General features: G+C 33.0%; 2 protein-coding genes across 2 annotated transcripts; one reads left to right on the forward strand and one right to left on the reverse strand.

Moving 5' to 3' along the window:
* The first annotated feature begins 3,747 nt into the window (after positions 1-3,747).
* Positions 3,748-6,471, forward strand: LOC21389677 (transcription termination factor MTEF18, mitochondrial). The gene is made up of 3 exons (XM_010094343.2): positions 3,748-3,837; positions 4,215-4,293; positions 4,377-6,471. Exon 3 carries the CDS (start codon positions 4,583-4,585, stop codon positions 6,320-6,322), a length of 1,740 nt encoding a protein of 579 aa, XP_010092645.2. The 5' UTR covers positions 3,748-3,837; positions 4,215-4,293; positions 4,377-4,582; the 3' UTR covers positions 6,323-6,471.
* Positions 6,472-11,610: 5,139 nt separating this feature from the next.
* On the reverse strand, positions 11,611-17,472 carry LOC21389678 (regulatory protein NPR3). The gene is made up of 4 exons (XM_010094344.2): positions 16,615-17,472; positions 14,930-15,683; positions 13,032-13,232; positions 11,611-12,098 (listed from the first exon to the last, which is right to left on the reverse strand). The coding sequence occupies exons 1-4, from the start codon at positions 17,143-17,145 to the stop codon at positions 11,836-11,838; spliced, it is 1,749 nt and encodes a 582-aa protein (XP_010092646.1). The 5' UTR covers positions 17,146-17,472; the 3' UTR covers positions 11,611-11,835.
* Positions 17,473-21,993: the final 4,521 nt, after the last annotated feature.

Consider the following 21,993-nt stretch of genomic DNA (forward strand, 5'->3'; position numbering starts at 1 on the left):
GGTTAAAGAACCTAATAGGCAAGAAAATGGAAATAGATATAGTAAATTAGGAATTGAAACAAAAGTCGACACCAAAAATATTTAAATGAAATCAACATTTAAAGAAATATTATCTTTTTAAACAAAAGGAAAATTTTCTTAAATAAAAAAAAAAAAAAAAAACAGGAAAGGCACATTTCTTTAAAATTTTAAATATGGGAAAGGTGAATGAGAAGTCAACTACAGTAAATTCATTAATGATATTTATCAGTATAAAAGGTTTCTTTATATAAGCATATATATATATATAAGTCTTAAATTTTTATTTCATATTCTTTTTCAGAGATGCTGTCTTATTCTCTTAATTTAGAGCCCATTTGGTAAATGGATTCGTTCCCTAATTCGAATTATGATTCGTGCTTCGTTACAGTATTTTTTCTCACAAAAAATATACGTAAATCGAAAATAATTCTAATCACATAGTTCTAATCTATGAACCAAACGGATTATAAGTGTCCATTTCAGTTAATAACAACCCTCTTTGTTCCTGTTTATTTACAAGAGAGCCACTATTACTCTCCATGTGTGTTGTTTTTCTTTTGTTTTATTTATTTATTTTTTCAACAATAAACCCCCACTACCTCACTTTTTTTTTTTTTTTTTTTGACGAAACTACCTCATGTTTTTTCGGTTTTGTTTTGTTTTGTTTTTCTTTTTTCTTTTTCAACTCCCTCGCTACTTTACGTATGCTAGTTTGTATATGCTAAGTAGCTGGTATGAAAATAAGACAAGAAAAAGTATATTTTCATATTAAAAGATTGAAAACAGAAATATACAAATGATCGAAGACAAAAATATAATATCCAAATAAAAATAACACACGTTACTGTCGTTAGTGAAATCAAGTAAAATATAACAATTCCTCCAATAAAAAAAGTAAAATATAATAATTGTTAAAAATATTTTTTGGTCATGTCTTTAAACTTTTGATCCATCTAAATATTTGATTGACCAACTCATGTTGTAATCTTCTTATAAGAAGTCATTTTGTACCTTAAATTCGAAAGAAAAAAAAAAAAAGAGACACTGGTTATAAACCTCATAGGCAACGACCAACAAAAACGGAAGGGAAAACAAAGAAGAAAAAAAAAAAAAAAAAAAAAAAAAAAAAAAAAAAAAAAAAAAACGCATAGCAATTGGTAAAATGGTACGTAAAATAGCAAATTATGAAATGGAAACAATATTATATAACAAAAAGTCGTCAATAAAAAAAAGGAGAAAACAAACGTGTAGCATTTCACTGATAAACACTAGCGGCAAAAAAAAAAAAAAAAAAAACATTGACAAAAAAAAAAAAAAACTAGAGTGATATATTAATATTTTTATACCTCGTTAATGGAAATACAAGACAAAATATTAATCCTAATAACTCATGGAGTAAAGAATTTCTGGCTTTTTTTTTTCTTTTCTTTTCTTTATGCAATGCTTTCACTCAGTTCTCTCTTTTATTTTTTTTTATTTTTTGTTTTTTCTCTTATGCTGGGTTTTGAAAAGTCGTTCATTTGGAGCAAAGGAGATGATGACATTTTCATAAATAAAAGGTGTATGTACAAAGTAACACAATGGGGTAATGGGAATTAAATCTGAGGATGGCGCTCTTGTAAATAAATGGGAAAAAAGATGGTTATTATTAACTGAATTTAGGTTGAGAAAATTTAGGAAACGTTCATTTCAATAATTTAAATTTTTAATTTCAGTTTTATTACAGTTAAAAACTTTCATAAAAATTCACATCTAACTTTTTCTACTACAATAAAAAATTCTCACATAAAATTATATCTTAACTCGAATTCAAAACTCGAATCCGCGAACTGAACGATGCCTTAATTTACGCTTGTCAAGAGAATAAGATAGTATCTAAAGAGAGTGTAAAATAATGTCTGTATTTAACCCTCCTCATATATATATATATATATATATATAAGAATAAACTATCTACTCATTAAAAACACAAAAAGAAAGAAGACAACCTAAAAAGCTCTGCAACCATGAACAAAAAAAAAAAAAAAAAAAAAAAAGTTAATACCCCAAACCTAATATTGACTCCTGAAAAATATGTATCAAAAGAATAATCATTTTCACAAAAATAATGATAATACCATAACGAAAAGGAAAAACAAAGCAATAATCAATATCATTCATAAAAAAATCATTAAAAAAACATTAAAATAAAGAAAAAAAATTTGATCAGAGCATAATGAAGTAAAAATTTTAATAAAGAAAAAACAAAAAACCTAACTAAAAAATATGTATAAAAATAATAAAATTTTTCACAAAAATAATGATTAAAAGATAATGAAAGTGAAAAGCAAAACAATAAGTAATGTCATTCACGAAAAATTATCAAAAAAGAAAAACATTATAATAAAGAAGAAACATGATCAAACCATAATGAAGAAAAACTTCTAAAAAAGAAGAAACATAAAACCTTAAAAGAAAATATGAACATAAAAAGAAAATATTTTCTTTAAAAAAATGATTAGGCAATAAAAAAGATTTAAGGCCTTGTTCATTTCAATGATTCGAGTTTTCAGTTTCAGTTAAAAGCTCTTAGAAAATATAACGTTTAACTTTTTTTGTTACAGTTAAAAACTCTCAAAAAAATATCGCATCTCAACTTAAATCTACAAAGCGAACAAAAACAAGAGAGTGCGAGTTATAATTAACCTGAAGATTTATTAGTGGTGTGATTTCGGCTTCATTTGCTCATGAAGAACCCAAAAAAAAAAAAAAAAACGGTTGAATCTTCCTATCCATATGTCTGACATGTTTGGCCTTTTGGCTAGTTTATTTATTCTTTACTTACCGGTAAATACAAATGATCATAATTTTTTTTTTTTTTTTATAATTATAAGTGGTTCATAAATGTTTTTTTTATCCCTTATAATTTGCATACCGTTTGAGATTTGGTGAGCAAGGATGAGAATAGGAATACCAGAGTACGAATCCCTACTGATATAGAATGTATTCGAGATTAAATTTGGATGATTAATCAACCATTACAACATGAAATGAAACTTTATTATGAAATCAAAGAGACAAAAAAAAATTAGGACAACTTTTCGTTCAAATTTGAAGATTAATATAAAGAAATGATATAATGTAGGATTCTAGATATTACCTTCCTCAAGAATTGAAGCATGTGATTGACTTGCTTGAAGTCTCCAGACTCATAGGCTTAAGGCCTCGTTCATTTTGCCAATTTGAATTTAGAATTCGAGTTTTATTACAGTAAAAAGTTCTAAAAAATAATCACATCTAATTTTTTTACTACAGTAAAAAGTTCACATAAAATCACATCTCAACTCGAATTACAAACTCAAATCAACGAAGTGAACGGGTCTACCGTATGAAAATCCAATACCAACTTGTGAATCAATGAATATTATATTAAAGATCTGCCATTTAATTATCATAACGTAGTCCACAGTCATCATCAAATCAGACAAAAAAAAATAATTAACCATATATGGAACGTGCCTAAAATATTTCATAAATGTAATTTTTTGCAAAAAAATATACCTTATAAAATTCAAATCGACATTTTCATAATATTGTAAAATAGTCGATATTTTTAAAAATATGAATATGCATTTTATGTAATTTTTCTTCTTTTTTATTTTTCTTTTCGTTGTGTCGTTCAGAGACTAGTAGCGGTGTCGTTTAACCTTTGGGGCTACTAGAGCATCTGATTCCAAAAAGTTCAATCATTTCCCTTTCTCACTTCTCTCTCTCTCTCTCTCTCTCTCCAGCGTCGCCGCCCCTCCACCGCCCCCGCTTTTTTACGCCGAATCTCAGGTTATCTCTCTCTCTCTCTCTCTCTCTCTATATATATATATATATATATGTTTTGCGTTGTGCAAGACTTTTGGTCTTTTTTTTTTGTTCAAAAAAACAGAGACGTGAGTTTTTAGTTTAATTGTGAGTAGCAGTTTCAGAGCACAAGTAGTTTAATAGGACACTCGAGAAATTTGAGCATAAAAAAAGTAGTTCATTTTTTACTGGTTTGTATTGATTTTTGATTTAGCTCATTGTGGAATCGTAATGTGCTTGGCAAGTATAAAAAGTGCGATGGTAGGTTCTAATTTGCTCATTTCTGATTATTAGTGCATCAATGTATTAGTTTTGCTCTTTGACTCGGTTTCTTTTCCGTGTTTTCAATTCTTTTCTTTCAGGATAAATTACAGAAAAAGGGCACAAATTTTTCCAGGAGTCCAAATTGTTTTTCTCAAACGCATAGAGCGAGAACCTAAGGTGCTTTTTCACTTCACCAAAAATATCACCTTTGCCAGGTAATGCCTCATTTGAAAGCCCTCTTGGAATTGTCTCTTTTTCAGCTTCAATTCAGCTATTAGATCGGAAAATACGAATAGCCCGCAAAATTTCTTGACAGAGAGAGCCAATCCAAAGCTCAGATTTCGACCCTTCTTTCTTTGCTTCTGAGCAATCTACTCCTCTGGGATAATACTTGCACTTAAGTCACTCAAGTATAATATTTTGATTTCATTGTTATGTATTTTGGTTTTGTTTAGTCCTCTTTGTAATGTTAATTGCCAGAATCCATAAAAGGGTATCCAAATTCTCTGGTATGATTTCCCAACTCAACCAAATCCCTCTTTTTTCTCCTGTTTTGTATGAAAGAGCTAGTTATATTCAAAACCCGTCTTTTATTTCGCTTAGGTTTCTAAGCGTTCGTAGTTCTAGCCTTGCCCATAGCGCCGATGTCTCTAGGGTGTCTCGGGTTACCAGAACTGAAGCTCAAGAAGCGCTTTTTGATTACCTGCACTGTACAAGGAACTTCAACTTCATGGACGCTGAGCATATAAGCAAGAACTGCCCTTATTTTGTTCAGAATCTGCTCTCTGAAATCGATACCGAGAAAGACATTCCTAGGGAATTAACTAGGTTTTTTCATTACCATCCCATTAATGAGTTTGAACCCTTCTTTGAGAGCTTGGGTCTGAGACCATCAGAGCTTCCCTTGCTTCTCCCTCGAGACTCGATGTTTTTGAGTGACAATTCTTCTATGCTTCAGAACTTCCATGTCTTGTGCGATTATGGAATTCCGCACAGTAAGATCGGAAGAATGTATTTGGAAGCAAAAGAGATTTTTGGATATGACAAAGGAGTGATGTCTTTGAAACTTCGGGCTTATGAAAAATTGGGTTTGAGCAGACCTACTGTGATTAAACTTGTTAGCTGCTATCCACTGCTTTTGGTTGGTGGTGTTAACTCTGAATTTGTGAAGGTTCTTCAAAAGTTGCGGGAATTAGGGATTGAAAATGATTGGTTTAGGGGGTATATAACTAGTAGCAATACTTGCAACTGGAAGAGAATGACTGATACAATGGATTTTCTTCAAGATGTGGGTTTTAGGGAGGAGCAGATGCGCAGTTTGTTAAAAACAAGTCCTTCATTGTTGCTTGAAGGTTCTGGGAAGAGGGTGTATGCATTGTTTGGCAGGTTACTCAAGTTGGGTCTCGAGATGAATGAGATCTGCTTCATGTTTAAGCAAAATCCAAAAATATTGTCGAGAAAGTTTTCGCAGAATCTTTTGCAGGCAGTCGATTTTCTTTTTGGTATTGGAATGCCTATAGAAGATATTGCTGATATTGTGAGTAAGCATATCGAATTCTTGGGTTCTTCTACTCTTAAAGGACCCAAAACTGTTTGTAAAGAGTTGAAAGTTCGTCGAGATCATCTATGCCAGATTATAAAAGAAGACCCTCTTGGGGTGTTATGGCTGGCTTCAAAACTGAAAAATAAGAGCAGTGAACAAATATCATGCCCAAGTCCGAGTAAACATCTAGAGAAATCATCATTCTTGGTGAGATTGGGGTATGCTGAAAACTCAGATGAGATGACAAAAGCTTTGAAAAAATTCAGGGGTAGGGGAGACCAGTTACAAGAGAGATTTGATTGCCTGGTACAAGCCGGTTTGGACTGTAATGTTGTGGCGGACATAATTAAACGCGCTCCTATGGTTCTGAACCAGAGCAAAGATGTGATTGAAAAGAAGATTGATTGCTTGATAAATTATTTAGGTTATCCCCTGGAATCTGTGGTTGCATTTCCAACATATTTATGCTACGATATGGAGCGGATTAACCTTAGATTCTCTATGTATGCGTGGCTGAGGGAGAAAGGTGCAGCCAAGCCTATGTTGAAATTGAGCACTCTCCTTGCGTGTTCGGATTCACGATTTCTTAAATATTTTGTGGATGTTCATCCTGAAGGTCCAGCTATGTGGGAAACCCTGAAAAGTTCATCAGTGTCAAGCTAAGAATAATGAAAAACGCTTGAGAGCACTGCTACTAATAGACGTGGGCCCTGTCTGTGGTATCACCTGCTATTAGTGTGTGGGGCTCAGCACTATTAGCGTCCTATCATTGTTCAAGAATAATTTTGTCCTTCTGTCCAATAAAATATTAATCTACATGCTTTGATAATTTCGTGTCAGTTTATCAATAGAACGTTATTTTAAGTGTTTTTTTTTTTTTTTTTGGATAAACCATTACTTTTTAGTTTGACTTAACTTGAGTTCAACAGTCTTATCCTTGTTTGGATAAAATATTCTTATTTCTGATGCTTGTTTGGCATGACAGCTGGATGTATCACTTATCCTTTGATCGTCAGCAGGTTGTGTATCTGAAGTTTTTTTGAAGACACTTCAGGATCTGTAAACAATATTGAATTGCCAGGTGATACCTGGAAAAATATGCTTTCTTTTTTGATGCTCAGTTGTTTCATTGCAAAACTTGTAGGCTATAACATTTAGTATTGACTAGACAAATTTTTGGATAAATATTGAGCAAAAGAACTGGATAAATTGGGATTTATGCAAATTAACCCGGAGAAAAAAGATAAAAATAAAATAAAGAAGAAGAAGAAGAAGTATGTAGCTTATCTCATTCTATACTTCGACTCTAGAGTTGTAAGTTTGGCCGTTGTAAGTTTGGGTTCGGCCAAACGGGCTGGCTTGAGGCTGGCTACTGTTAGCCCGGGTCTGATCCTAACCTTCGGGCTGAGCCGGCCTAAACACCCTCTTTTTAAAGATTTTTTTGAAAATACCTTATAAAAGTTTGGGCCCGGCCGTTCCTCTCCCATTTAAGGTCAGGCCAGGCGAGATTGAAATTTTCATCCGGCTCAACAGCCTAAACTTGTGTTGAGCCTAACTTGTCACCTCTATTCGACTCTTTTTTTGGTAGTGTCATTAAATTTTTAAAAGATACAGGAGGATGTATTTGGTCAATTGTAGTTGCTTGCTTAATCTGCAAGTAATGATTCTTAGAATGAGCATGTTAAGAACTTTTTGTTCTTTTTTTCGAATGATCAAATATTCAAATGAGAATAGAAAGGGAGTGGAAATAAATATTGCATTGTGTATGCCCATGTTTTAACTGAAACCTGGCTTTTAAAGGATTACTTTTTATATCTAATTTATCTGACGATCAATATCACACCATTATTATTATTAATAAGTGTATATATATATATATATATATGTATGTATTTCGGGCTAAAGGACTGCCTTATACTTTAGTTGGCCTCAAATTGGGTTAATGGACTGCCATATTCATGCTGCTACTCATTAAATGGCTTGCAATTGGTTGACTTTGCTACAATGTTGGATGATACTTGTATTATTACTACCGATTATTTTGTTATTGAAGAGATGATATTTGTATTATTGACCATACACGAACAAACTATTCTTCTTTTTGTTGCCCTTCAAAAGATCCAGCTCTACTCATCCCTGTCAACGGTGTACAAGGAACCATTTCATGCTACTCTATGTTTCAGGGATATAAAACTTTTATCATTGTGTTACCTTTTACCCTAATATATATATATATATATATATGCACTTTATATAATTTAATATGTGAACATGATAGAAACATAATTATTAAAAATTCATGCATATATACATATATTAATACTAGAGTACTATAACTATTGAAAACTCGTCTATATACACATATATTAATACTGAGTATTTAGATTTGCTCAGAAACTATAATAACTATTTTCGACTTCATCAATTTTATAGCATGATATAAAATGGGGATAATTACGGACCATGCCACGAAATTAGTGGGGATCGACTTATGCCATGTGGAGGAAAAAAAAATCAGAGGCAGCAACGAAATCTATGGTTCCGGCGACGAAGAGATCTTCCCAAAATATTCGGAGATTTTGTGGATTTTGTGACGTTTTGATCATTTTTGTTGCTGTTGGTTTTGTGAGGGTTTTTTTTTTCTTTTTCTTTTTTTTTTTTCTCTTTCGTATTATTTGTGATTTGGTGGACTTTTGCGATTTTTTGAATACTCCTGCAATAGTGATGATTGTACTACCGCCGCCAACAATGGTGATTTTTCCAGTGGATACCGGCTAGAAAACTGATTGGAATGGATACCGGCTAGCAGTTTCCGACTAGTTACCGCCGGCACTTGATTACCAGCCTGTATCACTGTGGTTACTAATCAGTAACCACCAATAAACAGTTGCCGGCTAGTATCACAATGGATACCGGGTGGTATCCCGACCGATACCAACAGCTATCTTAAAGTTATATTTGGTATTTTAAATATAATGGGATGACTTGACCATGGCATTTTCTGTAAATATTTTTTTCTTGGGCACAAGTCAATTCCAGGCTCGGTATTCTTGTAAAGTACCCTATAAAATGGGTATCAAATTTATAGGGAAATAGAAGAAAATAGGCCAATATAAAAAGTTTAAGAAAGTATATAGACCAATTCTTAGTTATAGAAATTAATAGGCCATAACTTGTTAAGTTATGGTTCATGACCAGATAAGTTATGGATAAACTTGTCAAGTTATGGTTCATAGCCAGATAAGTTATGGACAATAACTTGTCAAGTTATGGTTCATAACTAGACAAGTTATGGACGAAAATAGTAATTTGACCTATTTATTAACTTATGTAAACTATTGACCTATTAATTTTAATTCATCTTAAGTCTTTGCCTATTTTCCTCTTTCTCCCAAATTTATATCCTCCATCGTTTAACTATGAAGTTTTAGAAAATGAGAAGAATACTCCAAGGCAGTGTTTGGAGTTATTTTTGTTTTCGTTTTTCATGTTTTTTTAGGAAAAAAAATGAAAATGAGAGAGAAACGATGTTTGACACAATTAAAGATAAAAATCAGAAATGAAAATAATTTTTTGGTTTAGTGTAAAATATGAGAGAAATGAGAAACGACTTTTAGTCGTTTTTCATTTTTTGTTTATGTTTTCTCCTTTCTCGAGTAGAAAGAGAGAGACATTAATGAGCACAAGTCAATTCCAGGCTCACATACGCGGTATTCTTGTAAAGTACCCTATAAAATGGGTATCAAATTTATATCCTCCATCGTTTAACTATGAAGTTTTAGAAAATGAGAAGAATACTCCAAGGTGGTGTTTGGAGTTATTTTTGTTTTCATTTTTCACGATTTTTTAGGAAAAAAATGAAAATGAGAGAGAAACGGTGTTTGACACAATTAAAAATAAAAATCAGAAATGAAAATAATTTTTTGGTTTAGTGTAAAATATGAGAGAAATGAAAAATGACTTTTAGTCGTTTTTCATTTTTTGTTTCTATTTTCTCCTTTCTCGAGTAGAAAGAGAGACATTAATGACTATTTTTATATTGAAAATAATCTCTTGAAAAAACTACCAAACGCATTTTTAAAAATGATTTTCTGTCTGAGATTGAAAACGTTTTCATTTCCAGTTTCATACAAAAAATAAAATCATTTTAGAACGAGTTCCAAATGCACCCATGTTTTGTCCAGAATTCACGGTCAATTTAACATTGTGTTTGGTAGGATGGAAAAGAGAGGAAAGAAAATAGATGAATGATTTTGGAGAGAAAAATAGAATTTTAGGTCTTTTGGTAGAGAGAAAATGAGGAAGGAAAATGAAAATTTAAGGCCCACTAGTTTTTATCCTTCCAACTTTGGGAAGAAAAGATGAGAAAAAAAGTTTGACAAACAAATAAAGCATAAAATAATAATTTTAACCTTCACCGTTCATCATATTTTTATTTGTATTGGGGTAATATTGTAAAATGCCTTAAATTTGACACTTTCTTTTCACTTCTCTTTTTCTTCTATCAAACAACATGAGAGAAAATTCTAATTCTACCACTTTACTTCATTCACCTAGGTATTTTACTTCTCTTTCTTTCTTCTTTTATATCCATCCTACCAAACATAGCATAAGTGGGGCATACGTCTTCTGTAGCAGGAAAACATCAAATATATATATATAATCGAAGATGAAAAATATCAGTATCAGTAGAAGATTGGTACTCCAATTTTACAGAAATATCTGAGAAAATATCGACATCGGTGGAAATATCAAAAAAATTTATGGAAATGATGGAAATTTTCGTTAGAACATATTTTTAATACTTTCTAATAGCATCAATATTAAAAAGATACATAAATAAACAAGTTTTACATTTTTTTTAAAAAAAAACTTCATACATATTATATTTTTTAATACCAAAAGGAAGTTCTATGAAGCTCAAACATGGTCAAGATTAGATATTGATTCAAACAATATTAATATTATGAACGTGCCACATGAAGGTTTGTCCCTTTCCGTTGTAATTTTTATGAATTAGAAATTGTGCATTCCCCTAATCATTTGCCTGAGATGGTGCTGGTATGTTTGGATGAGGATAATTCAAAATTTCATACTTATCACAGTTTCTAAAATTATGATATATTTAATGAACGTTAGGAGTCTCTTGGAAGAGCTGCAGTAATTGAAAGCCAAATTCATCAATTGTAAACTCATGAAAAGATTATCTTCATCAGATGTTTGCATTCTTGATATTCCTCGCTTTCCTTGCTCAATGACAAAAGAAATAATGCAAGAGAACATATATTATAAAGCAAATTAAAAAAAAATATTTTAAAATTTCCGTTTCCGATATCACCGAAATTTTATTAACATTTTTTAATATTTTACCCCAATTACTCTATGCAAATTGATATTGATATTTTTCTAATATCTCACTGATATTGATATTATAGTGAAAAAAAAATTTCAAGACCGTCAAAAATCCGAAATTTCAACCGAAATTTCCGAAATTTGGGCGAAATTTTTGTCCAGGTATATAATATATATTTTTTGCTCAAAAAATTTAAGCAAACAGTAACTCATTTTTTTGGACCTCATGGCTCGTACTTCTTTCATACTTTGGGCCCCACTCCCATCAATCAATTTGTAGCAAATCACGGTGAATTATACTTGGTATATCTCTCCCTCAAACATGTATTGGCATGTATCAGGAAACATGGGTATATAATAAATTGTTGCGTCCGAAATACAAGATAGTTAATTTAATTTACTTGCCTCTGGAAATTTATCAACAAAGAAGAACTATGTCACTCCCATCACCAAGTCAAATCACTCAAGTTAAATAGTAGATTAAATGGCAAAAAAAAAAAAAATCAAATTTATTTATTTAAATTTCCTGGGAATGTCAGTTCATCATCATTTTCCATTCTGGTATAAAATTCAATATGCAAATCAGTAGAACAATCACCAGAATGCAAGCGTCAAAGAATTTTCATTTACCATAGGGGCTACCAAGTGCCGATAAGTATCATCTGTAGGAGATCTTGATACAATGCTAATTTGTCAAAAAGTGGTTAAATACAAGCAAAATTTGCTTCTTTGCTATGATTACACAGACAAAGAAGAGCCAAAACTTACAACAAGCTCCTGGCAGTAAACCTTATTCACTAATCAGAGAGAATTTACAAGCGTTATTACACCTTTCTGGCCCTCTGCTTTACACCGTCTTTTTGAGAAGACGAGGATGACGAGGAGGACAAACCGACGCGGTCAAACTCAGCCTTGTCCTTATTGAATGCTTTCTGGACATCATCCTTAAGCTCCATGTATCTCATCCTTTTGATTTTCTGCTCCTCGGTAGTGCCTTTCTCAAGGTAAAGCATTTCAGGCAGGTCATCCTCCATGAACTTGTCCAGCACTTCGGAGCAATGAGGGAAATAGCGTCTACCCATCTCCACTGCCACCATCATAACAAAATCTTTTTTACTTGCCATACATATGTTATTCATACATCGAACCCATCTTAATAACACGTTCAATGACCATAATAGCAAAATGCTCTCATTGAATAAAAATCTAAATCATAATCATACAAATAAATATAACAAGAACCAGAAATTAAATATATGGTGAGAGACATAGATGTGAAGACCGAAGAGATGGTGTATTTGATAGTTGACAATGGAATCGATATTAGTAGTGTACACTGTAAATAAGCCTTATGGTTGAGAAACGTAGAGAGATAACCTAAACACTTTCTCCATCACCAGTGGTTTTCAATACTTTCTTATTCGGTTCCCCCCTTTTCTTATTATTTTTATTATTATTTTGGCAAAGGAAACAGAAATTACATATTGCCTTTTTCCATGTTAATGATTTGCACTATGTTACCAAATAGCCTCTTTATTCCCTTCTGAATCCTTTAAAATCTGTATCTACTTCAATAGGATGTTCTTAGATGGGGCACGAGAACCTAACTCGGAGAGAGAAATGGCTCGGAAATGAAAGAAAGAGGAATAAGGACGGGAATCAAGTATTTGATTAATGAGTTTTGCTGATCATTTGATTAATGTGTTTATTCACCTATCAGCTTGTAGTGCAGTAGACTATCTTGCAGCTTTTGTACTTTACATAGCACTCTACTGTGGTGGATTCGTATCATGATTCGAATTATAATTTGTGGTTCGCTACAGTATTTTTTCTCACAAAAAATACACATAAACCGAAAATGATTTTAAATCATGATTCTGAATCCATGAACTAAACGTCCACGTTGTTAATATGATTTAACGGTCAAACACTATGTTTTACTAATCAAAATCAGTGCAGTATTTTTTACGCTTTAGTATTCGTACACTCTTGCATAATTTGATTTCAAGACAGGAATTACCTGTTTTCATGAGGGCTTCCATCCTAGAAAACAGTCTTTTCTTCTGCACGATGGGGGTTTCGTTTAAATCAACCTCCCTGAAATTTCCACTTGAACTTTTTGATGCAGCAGCAAGCCTAGCAAACTCAGATGTTGTTTCAGCATGGGCAATGTCCATGGCTAGTTTGGCTTCACTAGGAAAGAACAATCGAGCAAATGCCACTGCAAGAGAAAGTACTTTTAGCAGTTCAACAATCGAAGCATAAAGAGCATGTTAAGGAAATGGATACACATTAAGGCCTCGTTCGTTTCGATGATTCGAGTGTAGAATTTGAGTTGAGATGTGATTGTATGTGAGAGCTTTTTACTGTAGTAAAAAAGTTAGATGTGATTGTTTGTGAGAGCTTTTTACTGTAGCAAAACTCGAATTCTAAACTCGAATCAGCGAAACGAACGAGGCCTGAATTAATAGAAAGCATTATAAATTCTAGGATTATTTTCATAAATACCCCCAAATTATGTACCCTACCGAAGTACAGACAACGTTTCAAAATGCCCCCTGCGTCAATCTCCCGCCTATAACTCTAACGTTTTGAGGACGTGGCATACATTAAAAGTTTAAAAAATGTATTTAAATATATATATCCTTATTATGATATATTAAAAAAAACAAACACAAAACTTCTAAAATTATTTTGGAAAAAAAGAAAAGTCTTCAAACGATGCAGAGATCATCCCCAATCTCGTCCACCTTCAGAATGCCAAAATCTTCAAACCATGGAGCCTTCTGTACGCCGTATAAGCACCACTGTCGCTTCGTTGCCAGACTCCGGCTTATCTGTGGCTCTCCTCACTAGCCCTCCTTGCTCAGACCACCCCCTTGCCCAAACCCACCATTGCTAGACTCGTCCTTTGCAAGCTCCCTGCCAAATCTTTCCTAAACCAACTCCAGGCACAGATCCACCATCATCGTCTAGTTCACTGCCCAGATCTGCCCTCATTTGCCTTGCTCATCGCTTCGTCTAACAAATCCTCCATTGAGCTCCTCCACCAGCTCATTGCGCATTGAACTCCGATGCCGACAATGTTCTGCACGACGAACTCCGGCGCGAGGATCTTGTGCACTTCCTCTTGCACAGAGCTCCAAGCTCCTTCCTCATCAAATTTTTATTTTTTGGTTGAAACCCATATCAATCAAAGAAGATTAAATGAATGTTTGATTTTTTTTTTTTTTTTGAAATTTCAAATGGGACTGCTCTGAATTTTTTTCAAAGGATGAACTTTTTTTTTTTTTGGCTAGTATTCAAAGGATGAACTTTTCTTTTTCGAGTTCACGTGCAGACTATAGAGCACGAATTACATTTTGCTATAGATTTTTGCTTTCATTTGCAGGTCGTTAAATTTAATCCCCTTTAAAAAAAATAAATCTAATTGTTTTTAGTGTAAAAAGAAAAAAGGAACAAAAAAAAAACTAGCTTATTTCAAATTTTTAGAATTCTTTAATAATTAATTCAATTTTTCAGTTTAATTAGCTTTTAATATTATAATATCACTGCCACATTAGCAATTCCGTTTGAATTATAGATGAAATTAGACGGAATGGGCAATTTAAACTTTTTGTTATAGATCAGGAGTTATTTTGAACGGTTTTAAAAAATCAGGACGCATTTTGAAACAATGTACGTACTTAAGGTGGTATTTATAAAATTAATCCTACATTCTAAGGTGAAGCCATAACGAATTCATGGCCCAGAAACGTGAAACGAAAGGATAAAAAGACATCAAGAAGGTAGCTTTATTTATGTAACGTCTTTCCATGTTCACACGTCAACATCTAGGAGATGGCTACTATTTTACGAGAAAGAGGGCTTTCAGAAACAATATTGAGGACAACTAAAAAGCCAGGATAAAAGTAATACCTCTGTTTTCCAGGTAAAGCAGCCTCATGTGCAAGTCATCAGCCATCGTTTGTGAAGATATAGATGCATTCGGGGCCATTGGATTTCTCCTCATTTCCCTTTCTAGAACATCAATGCATATCCGGTCCTTGTTAGTTTCTTGCCCTTGCTCCATTTTTGCATGATAATCCTTTGGCCTTGTCAACCTACGGCAAATACTCACAGCACTTTGACCATCTGATGTCAGATCTGACGCACAAGCTCCTTTGGTCAGAAGCGACACAATAATTGATGGCTCCTTTCGCATTGCAGCAATATGAAGCACAGTATAGCCACGAGAATTTTGAAGGTTGACATCAGCCAGACCCAGACCAAGCACCTCATTTACAACCTTAGGATCACAGTAAGCTGCAGCATAATGAAGGGCATTGGCATCGTCTAATGTTATTTCAGACTCGGTTAAAAGAAGTTTCACCAGTTCAACATCATCTGAGTCTAACGCTTTATGTATTCTCCTAATTCTCTTTTCACGCAAGGGATCTACAGATTCAGTGTTATCTTTATCGCTGCATTGAGACTTGCCGCGGAGCACTTTAATGTTTTCTACAACTTCATGTGGAAGTTCCTTCTCAAGAGAGACTATTTCAAGATCTGACCTTGCCACTCTATCTACACATTGAGCAAAGAGCTGGCTCAACTGGCAATGGAATGCAACTACAAGAATTGGGATAACATCCTCAACAAGGGCTTTTCCAACAAAGTTAAGAAGCCGGCGCTGCAAACAGATAAAGGATAGAAAGCTATAATCCTTCATTTGTCTAATAAAAACCCAGATTTAAGTTTACGAAATGGTAAAAGACAATCTGCACATCTTTATCTACTAGCAAATATTAAGTGAACTCAATAATGAAAAAGAATTAAGTTCTAGGTTGTACGAAAAGGGCTGAGGTTATAGAGAGAAATAATATCAACGAGGAGGGTACCACAAATTTGAAATGAATATGATGAGGCAAAATGTTAAAGTATTCACATATCACAAAAGTTCAATTACAATATCATGTTCAAGTATATGTGACCAGAATCACATCTATTTTGGACAAGGGAAACAACACTATGAAAATAACTAACTGCTCCCCACTATAATATCAAGTTTTGAAATGACACAAATAACTTCTCAACAAGAAGGGATTCTGCCCCTAATCTGCAACCACCCACTTGATTAATGGTATTGTTGTAAAAGATTTAGTCAACTGAACGACTAATCCTTGGACTTGGCATGCTTTGAAAGGTATTAATAACTTCACATTTGGCAAGAGACAATCTGATTTTAGTTGTTTTCTGCATTTTCAGCAGCGTGGTTTCTTCAGACTTCACAAATTTTGGCCTATAACGTCTGAAATAAGAAAGCGTTCAAAATTAAGTAAAGAAACACACAGACATAAGCAGACCGCCTTTTTAGAACAACATCTCAAAAGTGGAACTTAAAAGAATATCAAAAATCAAATATGCGAGTTTAGAAGCAGAAAAAAAAAACATCTCCTTTTACAACAATATCTTATCAAAAGCTGGTCGAGTTGTATAACAGAAGTCAAATTATGACTCATGCCACGAATCATATCAACTAGCATGAAAACATCTTAGTGTCAATCAATTATCAAAGTAACAAAATCGTTATCATATTATATTACATACACAGAAAAACGGACCTGAAACGGTGAGACCAGCTCTGGCATCTGAAAAATAGAAGAGGCATACATCAACTCCACAGCAAAATTAATAGCAGGTCGACAAGAATCATGAGGACAGATATTGTCCACACAAGTTGAAACCTCCATGGGAGAAGGCTTAAGCTTCCCAGTATAAACATAGCTCAAGAGAACCAAGAAAGCCTCATACCCAACACTCCCATAAGGCAAAAGATCCTCCAAACAATACTTTGGTTTCCCTCCTCCTTTCTCAGAAACCCCTTTATCTTTCTTAAAAAGATCATGAAAAAATCCACTCCTAGCAGCCAATATACAACGATGAACACCCACACGAGTCCCTTCAACAATCACATCGGCATCACTGTAATCGCAACTTGAACCCACCAAAAGCTGATCCAAATTGGCGCTGAGCTTGTTTAGGCTCATGGCTTCGAGACTAGGCAAAGTCTCATGGCTAATGTTAGAGCCATTTGACATGTGTGAAGATGATGTGAAGCTTAGAGAGGATGAGGGTTCTGCTGATGTAGCCATTATTATTACTAAATCAAGCTTTGGAAACTAAAATCTCATCAACCATTAAATCCCAGAATCCAAGCTTTTGAGACTAGTGAATTATTACTACCATAATTGAACCCCAAAAAAAAAAAAAAAAAGAACCAAAAGTGAAAATTGTCCAAATTTAAAGTAAAAAAATATGGTATATATAATATATGTAAAAAAGAGAGGGAGAGAGAGAGAGAGTAGTTTGACTGATAATTTTACCAATTATAACTCACAAAGACGCAAAACAGATAAAAAACCGAATCTACAGAATCTGAAAACATATTAATTTTACAAATTTTACCAATTATAACTCACAAAGAAGCAAAACAGATAAAAAAACCGAATCTATAGAATCTTGAAAACATATTAAAATTTTACAAAATTTTGACGAATTCAACAAGCCTACAAGTATAGTAATTGATAAGAAGAGTACCAAATCAAAGTGAAGTACTATTCTCAGATCACAAAATTTTTCCAGAAAGAAGAGAGAGCAAGTTATGAAAATATTTCGAGAAATAAGAATTAAATTTCACCTATAACGCAACGTTCAATTACCGAAAAAGGAAAAAGCAAAAATAAAAGCAAAGCAAAAATCGATCCCAAAGTTTAACTGATTTCGCTCTGAGATCCCAGGAAATTGATGGGAAGAAAGAAACCAAAATTGCTACTGTATGAGGCGAAGGAACGACGCAACGATCAGAGAAATTTCCAAAATCTGACGAAAGACAGAGAGAGAAGAGAGAGAGAACTAGAGAGAGAAAGTCGCCGAAAGGGCATCAATCCAATCAAGCACACGTCCCGACGAAGCTACGAAGTTTCATTTTTCTCTGTCGAAAAAAATCATATCAAAGAGAATTTTGCGAGAATTTTAGAGGGAGAAAGTAGAGAGAGAGAGAGTGGTTGAGATGAAGTCGTGTAGAGATGGCATCAGTCTCCGCAGCTGGGTTCCGCTTACGTCAGCGGTGACGTCACCGCCCTTGTGCGTTAGCGACCGACGTAGTATTGACTTGAAATAAAAAAGCCATCTTAGTTCATAAATATATAAGCCCGTTTGCTTAAAAAATTGGTTCTCTCATTTAAATTATGGTTCATAATTTATTATAGTATTTTTTTTTATAAAAATATACATAAATTAAAAATAATTTTAATCTCATAATTCTAATTTATGAACCAAACAAAATATAAATAAATATTTCAACACAAAATAAACAACCAAATTCTTTCTACGTCACGTGAGATTATATTTTTTTAACGGTTGAATTTATATATATTTTAATTTTTATGTGATTTTATATAAATTTAATAGATACAAATTTTAACTTATTAATATACCAAAAAAATTATATAAACAAATAAATGAATACGAGAATTTTTTTAGTATGGTTTTTTTTTATTGGGATTGTCTATTTTTTACTGTTTAATTTAGTTAAAATTATATTAATTTTAAAAAATATATAAAATAAATCATTTTATGATTAGATTTAAGTACATTTTATTTTTTTATCTTAACATAAAAACTTCCAATAACAGTTCAAAAAAAAAAACTTCCAATAAATAAATAAGAAAAGAAAAGTCTTTGCTAGGAGAAAAAACGAATGAAAAAAAAAGTCTTTTCGTTGTGGAAAACTAAAACGAAGTCATTTCAAGAGGAGGGGAAAAAAAAAAAGCACTGAAACTGAATGGAGGTGGACAACGAAGGAAAGTGGTTGGCTGGGTCATCGTTCACACTTAACACTTTTGCTTTTTTCAAACAAAAAAAAAAAAAAGAGAGATATGATTGTCGGTAATGTTCGGGTTTGGTTATCAGATAGTATTAGTAGGTAGGGAACTTTTTTTTTTTTTTTTTAATACTATAAGTAGAGAACTCTCATCTTCATTACCCACCATAATTTAATTCATAATCTATAATTGATAACCTCTAATTCATAGGAATGGTCATAAGTCTGGTATCTGACCAGTTCTTAATTATATCTCCTTTCATATTGTGGTATGATATTATTTATTTGTTTGTGTAATATTTAATTTGTTTAAGTGTAACATTTAAAAAAAAAATTATGGTCTCATTCATTTCGCTGATTCGAGTGTAGAATTCGAGTTTTGTTACAGTAAAAAACTCTCACAAACAGTCAAATCTAACTTTTTTGTTACAGTAAAAAGCTCTCACATAAAGTCACATCTCAACTCGAATCAGCGAACTAAATGGGCCCTATAATTTTACCATCTAACATTGAGTGTCACAAAAAAAAAACTACATGTTACATTATGCATACAAATGATGTTATACATATAAATTAAAAAAAAAGTTGCATTTTCCTTTAAAAAGAAAGTTGCATTTTCTTTCAAAAAAAAGTTGCATTTATTGGACTAATGAGGGTATTGAATTCAAGACTTTACCTAAATTTACAATCTATAATTATAAATATTTTATAAATTATAATTACCTTTTGTCATTTTGTTTTGTCCCGTTCTTTTTTTTATTACTTTTTTTAACTTTTTTCTTATATTTTTTTATACCTCTTAAATTAGAGAATTTTTATGATGTAACATGCTAAAAGGGTTGTTAGGTCTGTTTTTATCGTTAGTGTCACAGAGAGTGTTATAACACTTTACTGTAACATTATTTTAACAGAAAATATGAAATTAAACCAGCAAAACAGCAATGCAGGAAAATAATACAGAAACATAAAGGACACCAGAAAATGATATCGTAGTTTGGTGTGCACACCTACTCTGCGAGGCCACGCCTAGACAGTGATCAATCCACTAAGTTTAAAAGATTACAAAGGACCGAGCGGCTTTACACACTCAACGACTCCCTCTTTGACAATGTCGTCGTTGCCTAGAATCTCCTTAGGAAGCTTGATCAGCGAGCACCACTCGACTTGATCCTCCCGAAACCAAAGAAATCTTCTCCTGAAGAGCCAACTAAAAAGTGTTCTAACAATTCGTCGCAATACATTAAACGACGATTAACATTATAATCTCATTCTGACATAAACAAAGCAAATTTTCTGTTTTCAGCACTCTCTCTGCACAACACATTCTGCCATTCTCTTTTTGCATTAGACCTGCCTTAAGCCTCAAGATGACCAACAATCAATTCTCCAAAAGTTCACTCTTGATTTTCAGCAATCAAGTCCTTTTATTTGCAGCCAATAAACATGACAGCAAGACTTTCCTTAAGAGGGCCACCAATTTACAATGCCAACCAATCTTACAACTAATTTGTCAAAAATAAGCCAACACAAAATGCACTAACAATCTCCCCCTTTGGCTATTTTTGGCAAAACTAACATTGCTAACAAAAAGAACCTATTACAAGATAAAAGATAAAATCCAACTAAGGAAGTTAGTTGAATTAAGAGTTCTCTCCCTTTTTGACAAAATACAGCCAAAGTTAAAAATAATACTAATAGAATAACCTTTTAGAAGCTGTTGTCGCATAAAGTGTTGCAACACTTGATATAACACTTTTCTGCAGATCATCTTTCAGGGTCATTGATCTCTGCAAAATGCTCATCATGAATCTTGTCTCTGTTTTACTCCCCCTGAATTCAACACTCCATGAATCTTATTCTTATCACCTGTCAAATGCTTAGACCAACCACCATTACTACACCCACAATCACTAGTACATGCTTCTAAAGAAGTATAAGTCCTATGACACCACAAATCAGATTTCCTTACCCACACATGTCTAGGAAATTTTTCGTACACATCAATCTTCATTCTAGGTGTCCTTCTTGTGAATGTTGAATTTACTGGATTAATGATCATACCTCTTTTTAAAGTATTTAAGTATTTGTAACATCTAGGTCTAATGTGGCCAGGCAAATTACAATAGTGACATGTAGGAACAAACCTTCTTGACTTATGTTGAGGGCGTGCAATAACAACTTTCTTATAGGGGATAATTTGAGGCTCATGTGCGGGTGTCTCCTTCACAAATATTGTCTTGGACGTTGAGCATTCACTAGTATAACCAAGTCCATGATGATCACAACTTGCTTTTCCTGTAGAGAGAATATGATTTAATTTGGTGGTGCCAGAATTCATCATCTTCAAATTTTTCTAAGTGCTCTCGAGTTCAGCCCTTGTTTCCTTCAATTTCTTTTCTTTTTCTGCAGCAAGTAATTCATAATTATCAGCAACTCTCTTCAACACATAATTCTCTTTGACAAGATCATCGACGCACTCCCGTTGAGACTTATTTATATCACACACTTTAACCCATTTGCTGAACATAGTCTTATAGGATTCTTATATGGCATCAATAGTCAACTCATCACCATCACTATTACTTTCAGAATCTGAAAAATCCCCTTCGTTTTTATTGTTCACAGAATCTGTTTCAGCATTTGTTGTAACTCTGTCTGCGACACCTTTTGTAACACTATCTGTAGAAACGTCCATATCAACATAAACATTGAAAGCAACATAGTTGCTCACATGTTCGTCATCTTCCTAACTGCCTTCTGACTCTTCATCACTCCAAGTTGCATTAAACGACTTCTTTTTCTTCTTGAGGGTATTGGCGCATTCAGATTGAATATGTCCATATTCGTCGCACTCTCGGCATTGAATACCTATGTTCTTTGTCTTCAATTATGTGCTATTTGCTACATATTTACTCTTTTGAAAATTGTTGGAGTTGTCATTTCTTGAATTCTCATTCTTCCTATTGACCTTCTTCATCACCTTGTTGAATTTCTTTGACAACCTTGTTATGGACTGGGCCAAGTCTTCATCATCATCAAAATCAACTTCGGTTTGAAAGACAATGCTTTTCTCCTTCTTTCCTTCCTTGTTTTCATCCAGATTCATCTCAAAAGTGCG

This window comes from Morus notabilis, unplaced genomic scaffold, assembly GCF_000414095.1.
Source record: "Morus notabilis unplaced genomic scaffold, ASM41409v2 Scaffold923, whole genome shotgun sequence".
NCBI lineage: Eukaryota > Viridiplantae > Streptophyta > Magnoliopsida > Rosales > Moraceae > Morus > Morus notabilis.

What these genes read in the sequence shown, in the direction of transcription:
- LOC21389678 (XM_010094344.2), bottom strand. Translation starts at nt 17,145, where the DNA reads ATGGCTACATCAGCAGAACCCTCATCCTCTCTAAGCTTCACATCATCT. An exon ending in AGCTGGTCTCACCGTTTCAG is followed by an intron (nt 15,684 to 16,614) that starts GTCCGTTTTTCT and finishes ATCTGTTTGCAG; the next exon opens with CGCCGGCTTCTTAACTTTGT. An exon ending in GCTTTACCTGGAAAACAGAG is followed by an intron (nt 13,233 to 14,929) that starts GTATTACTTTTA and finishes TTTCTCTTGCAG; the next exon opens with TGGCATTTGCTCGATTGTTC.
- LOC21389677 (XM_010094343.2), top strand. Translation starts at nt 4,583, where the DNA reads ATGTTAATTGCCAGAATCCATAAAAGGGTATCCAAATTCTCTGGTATG.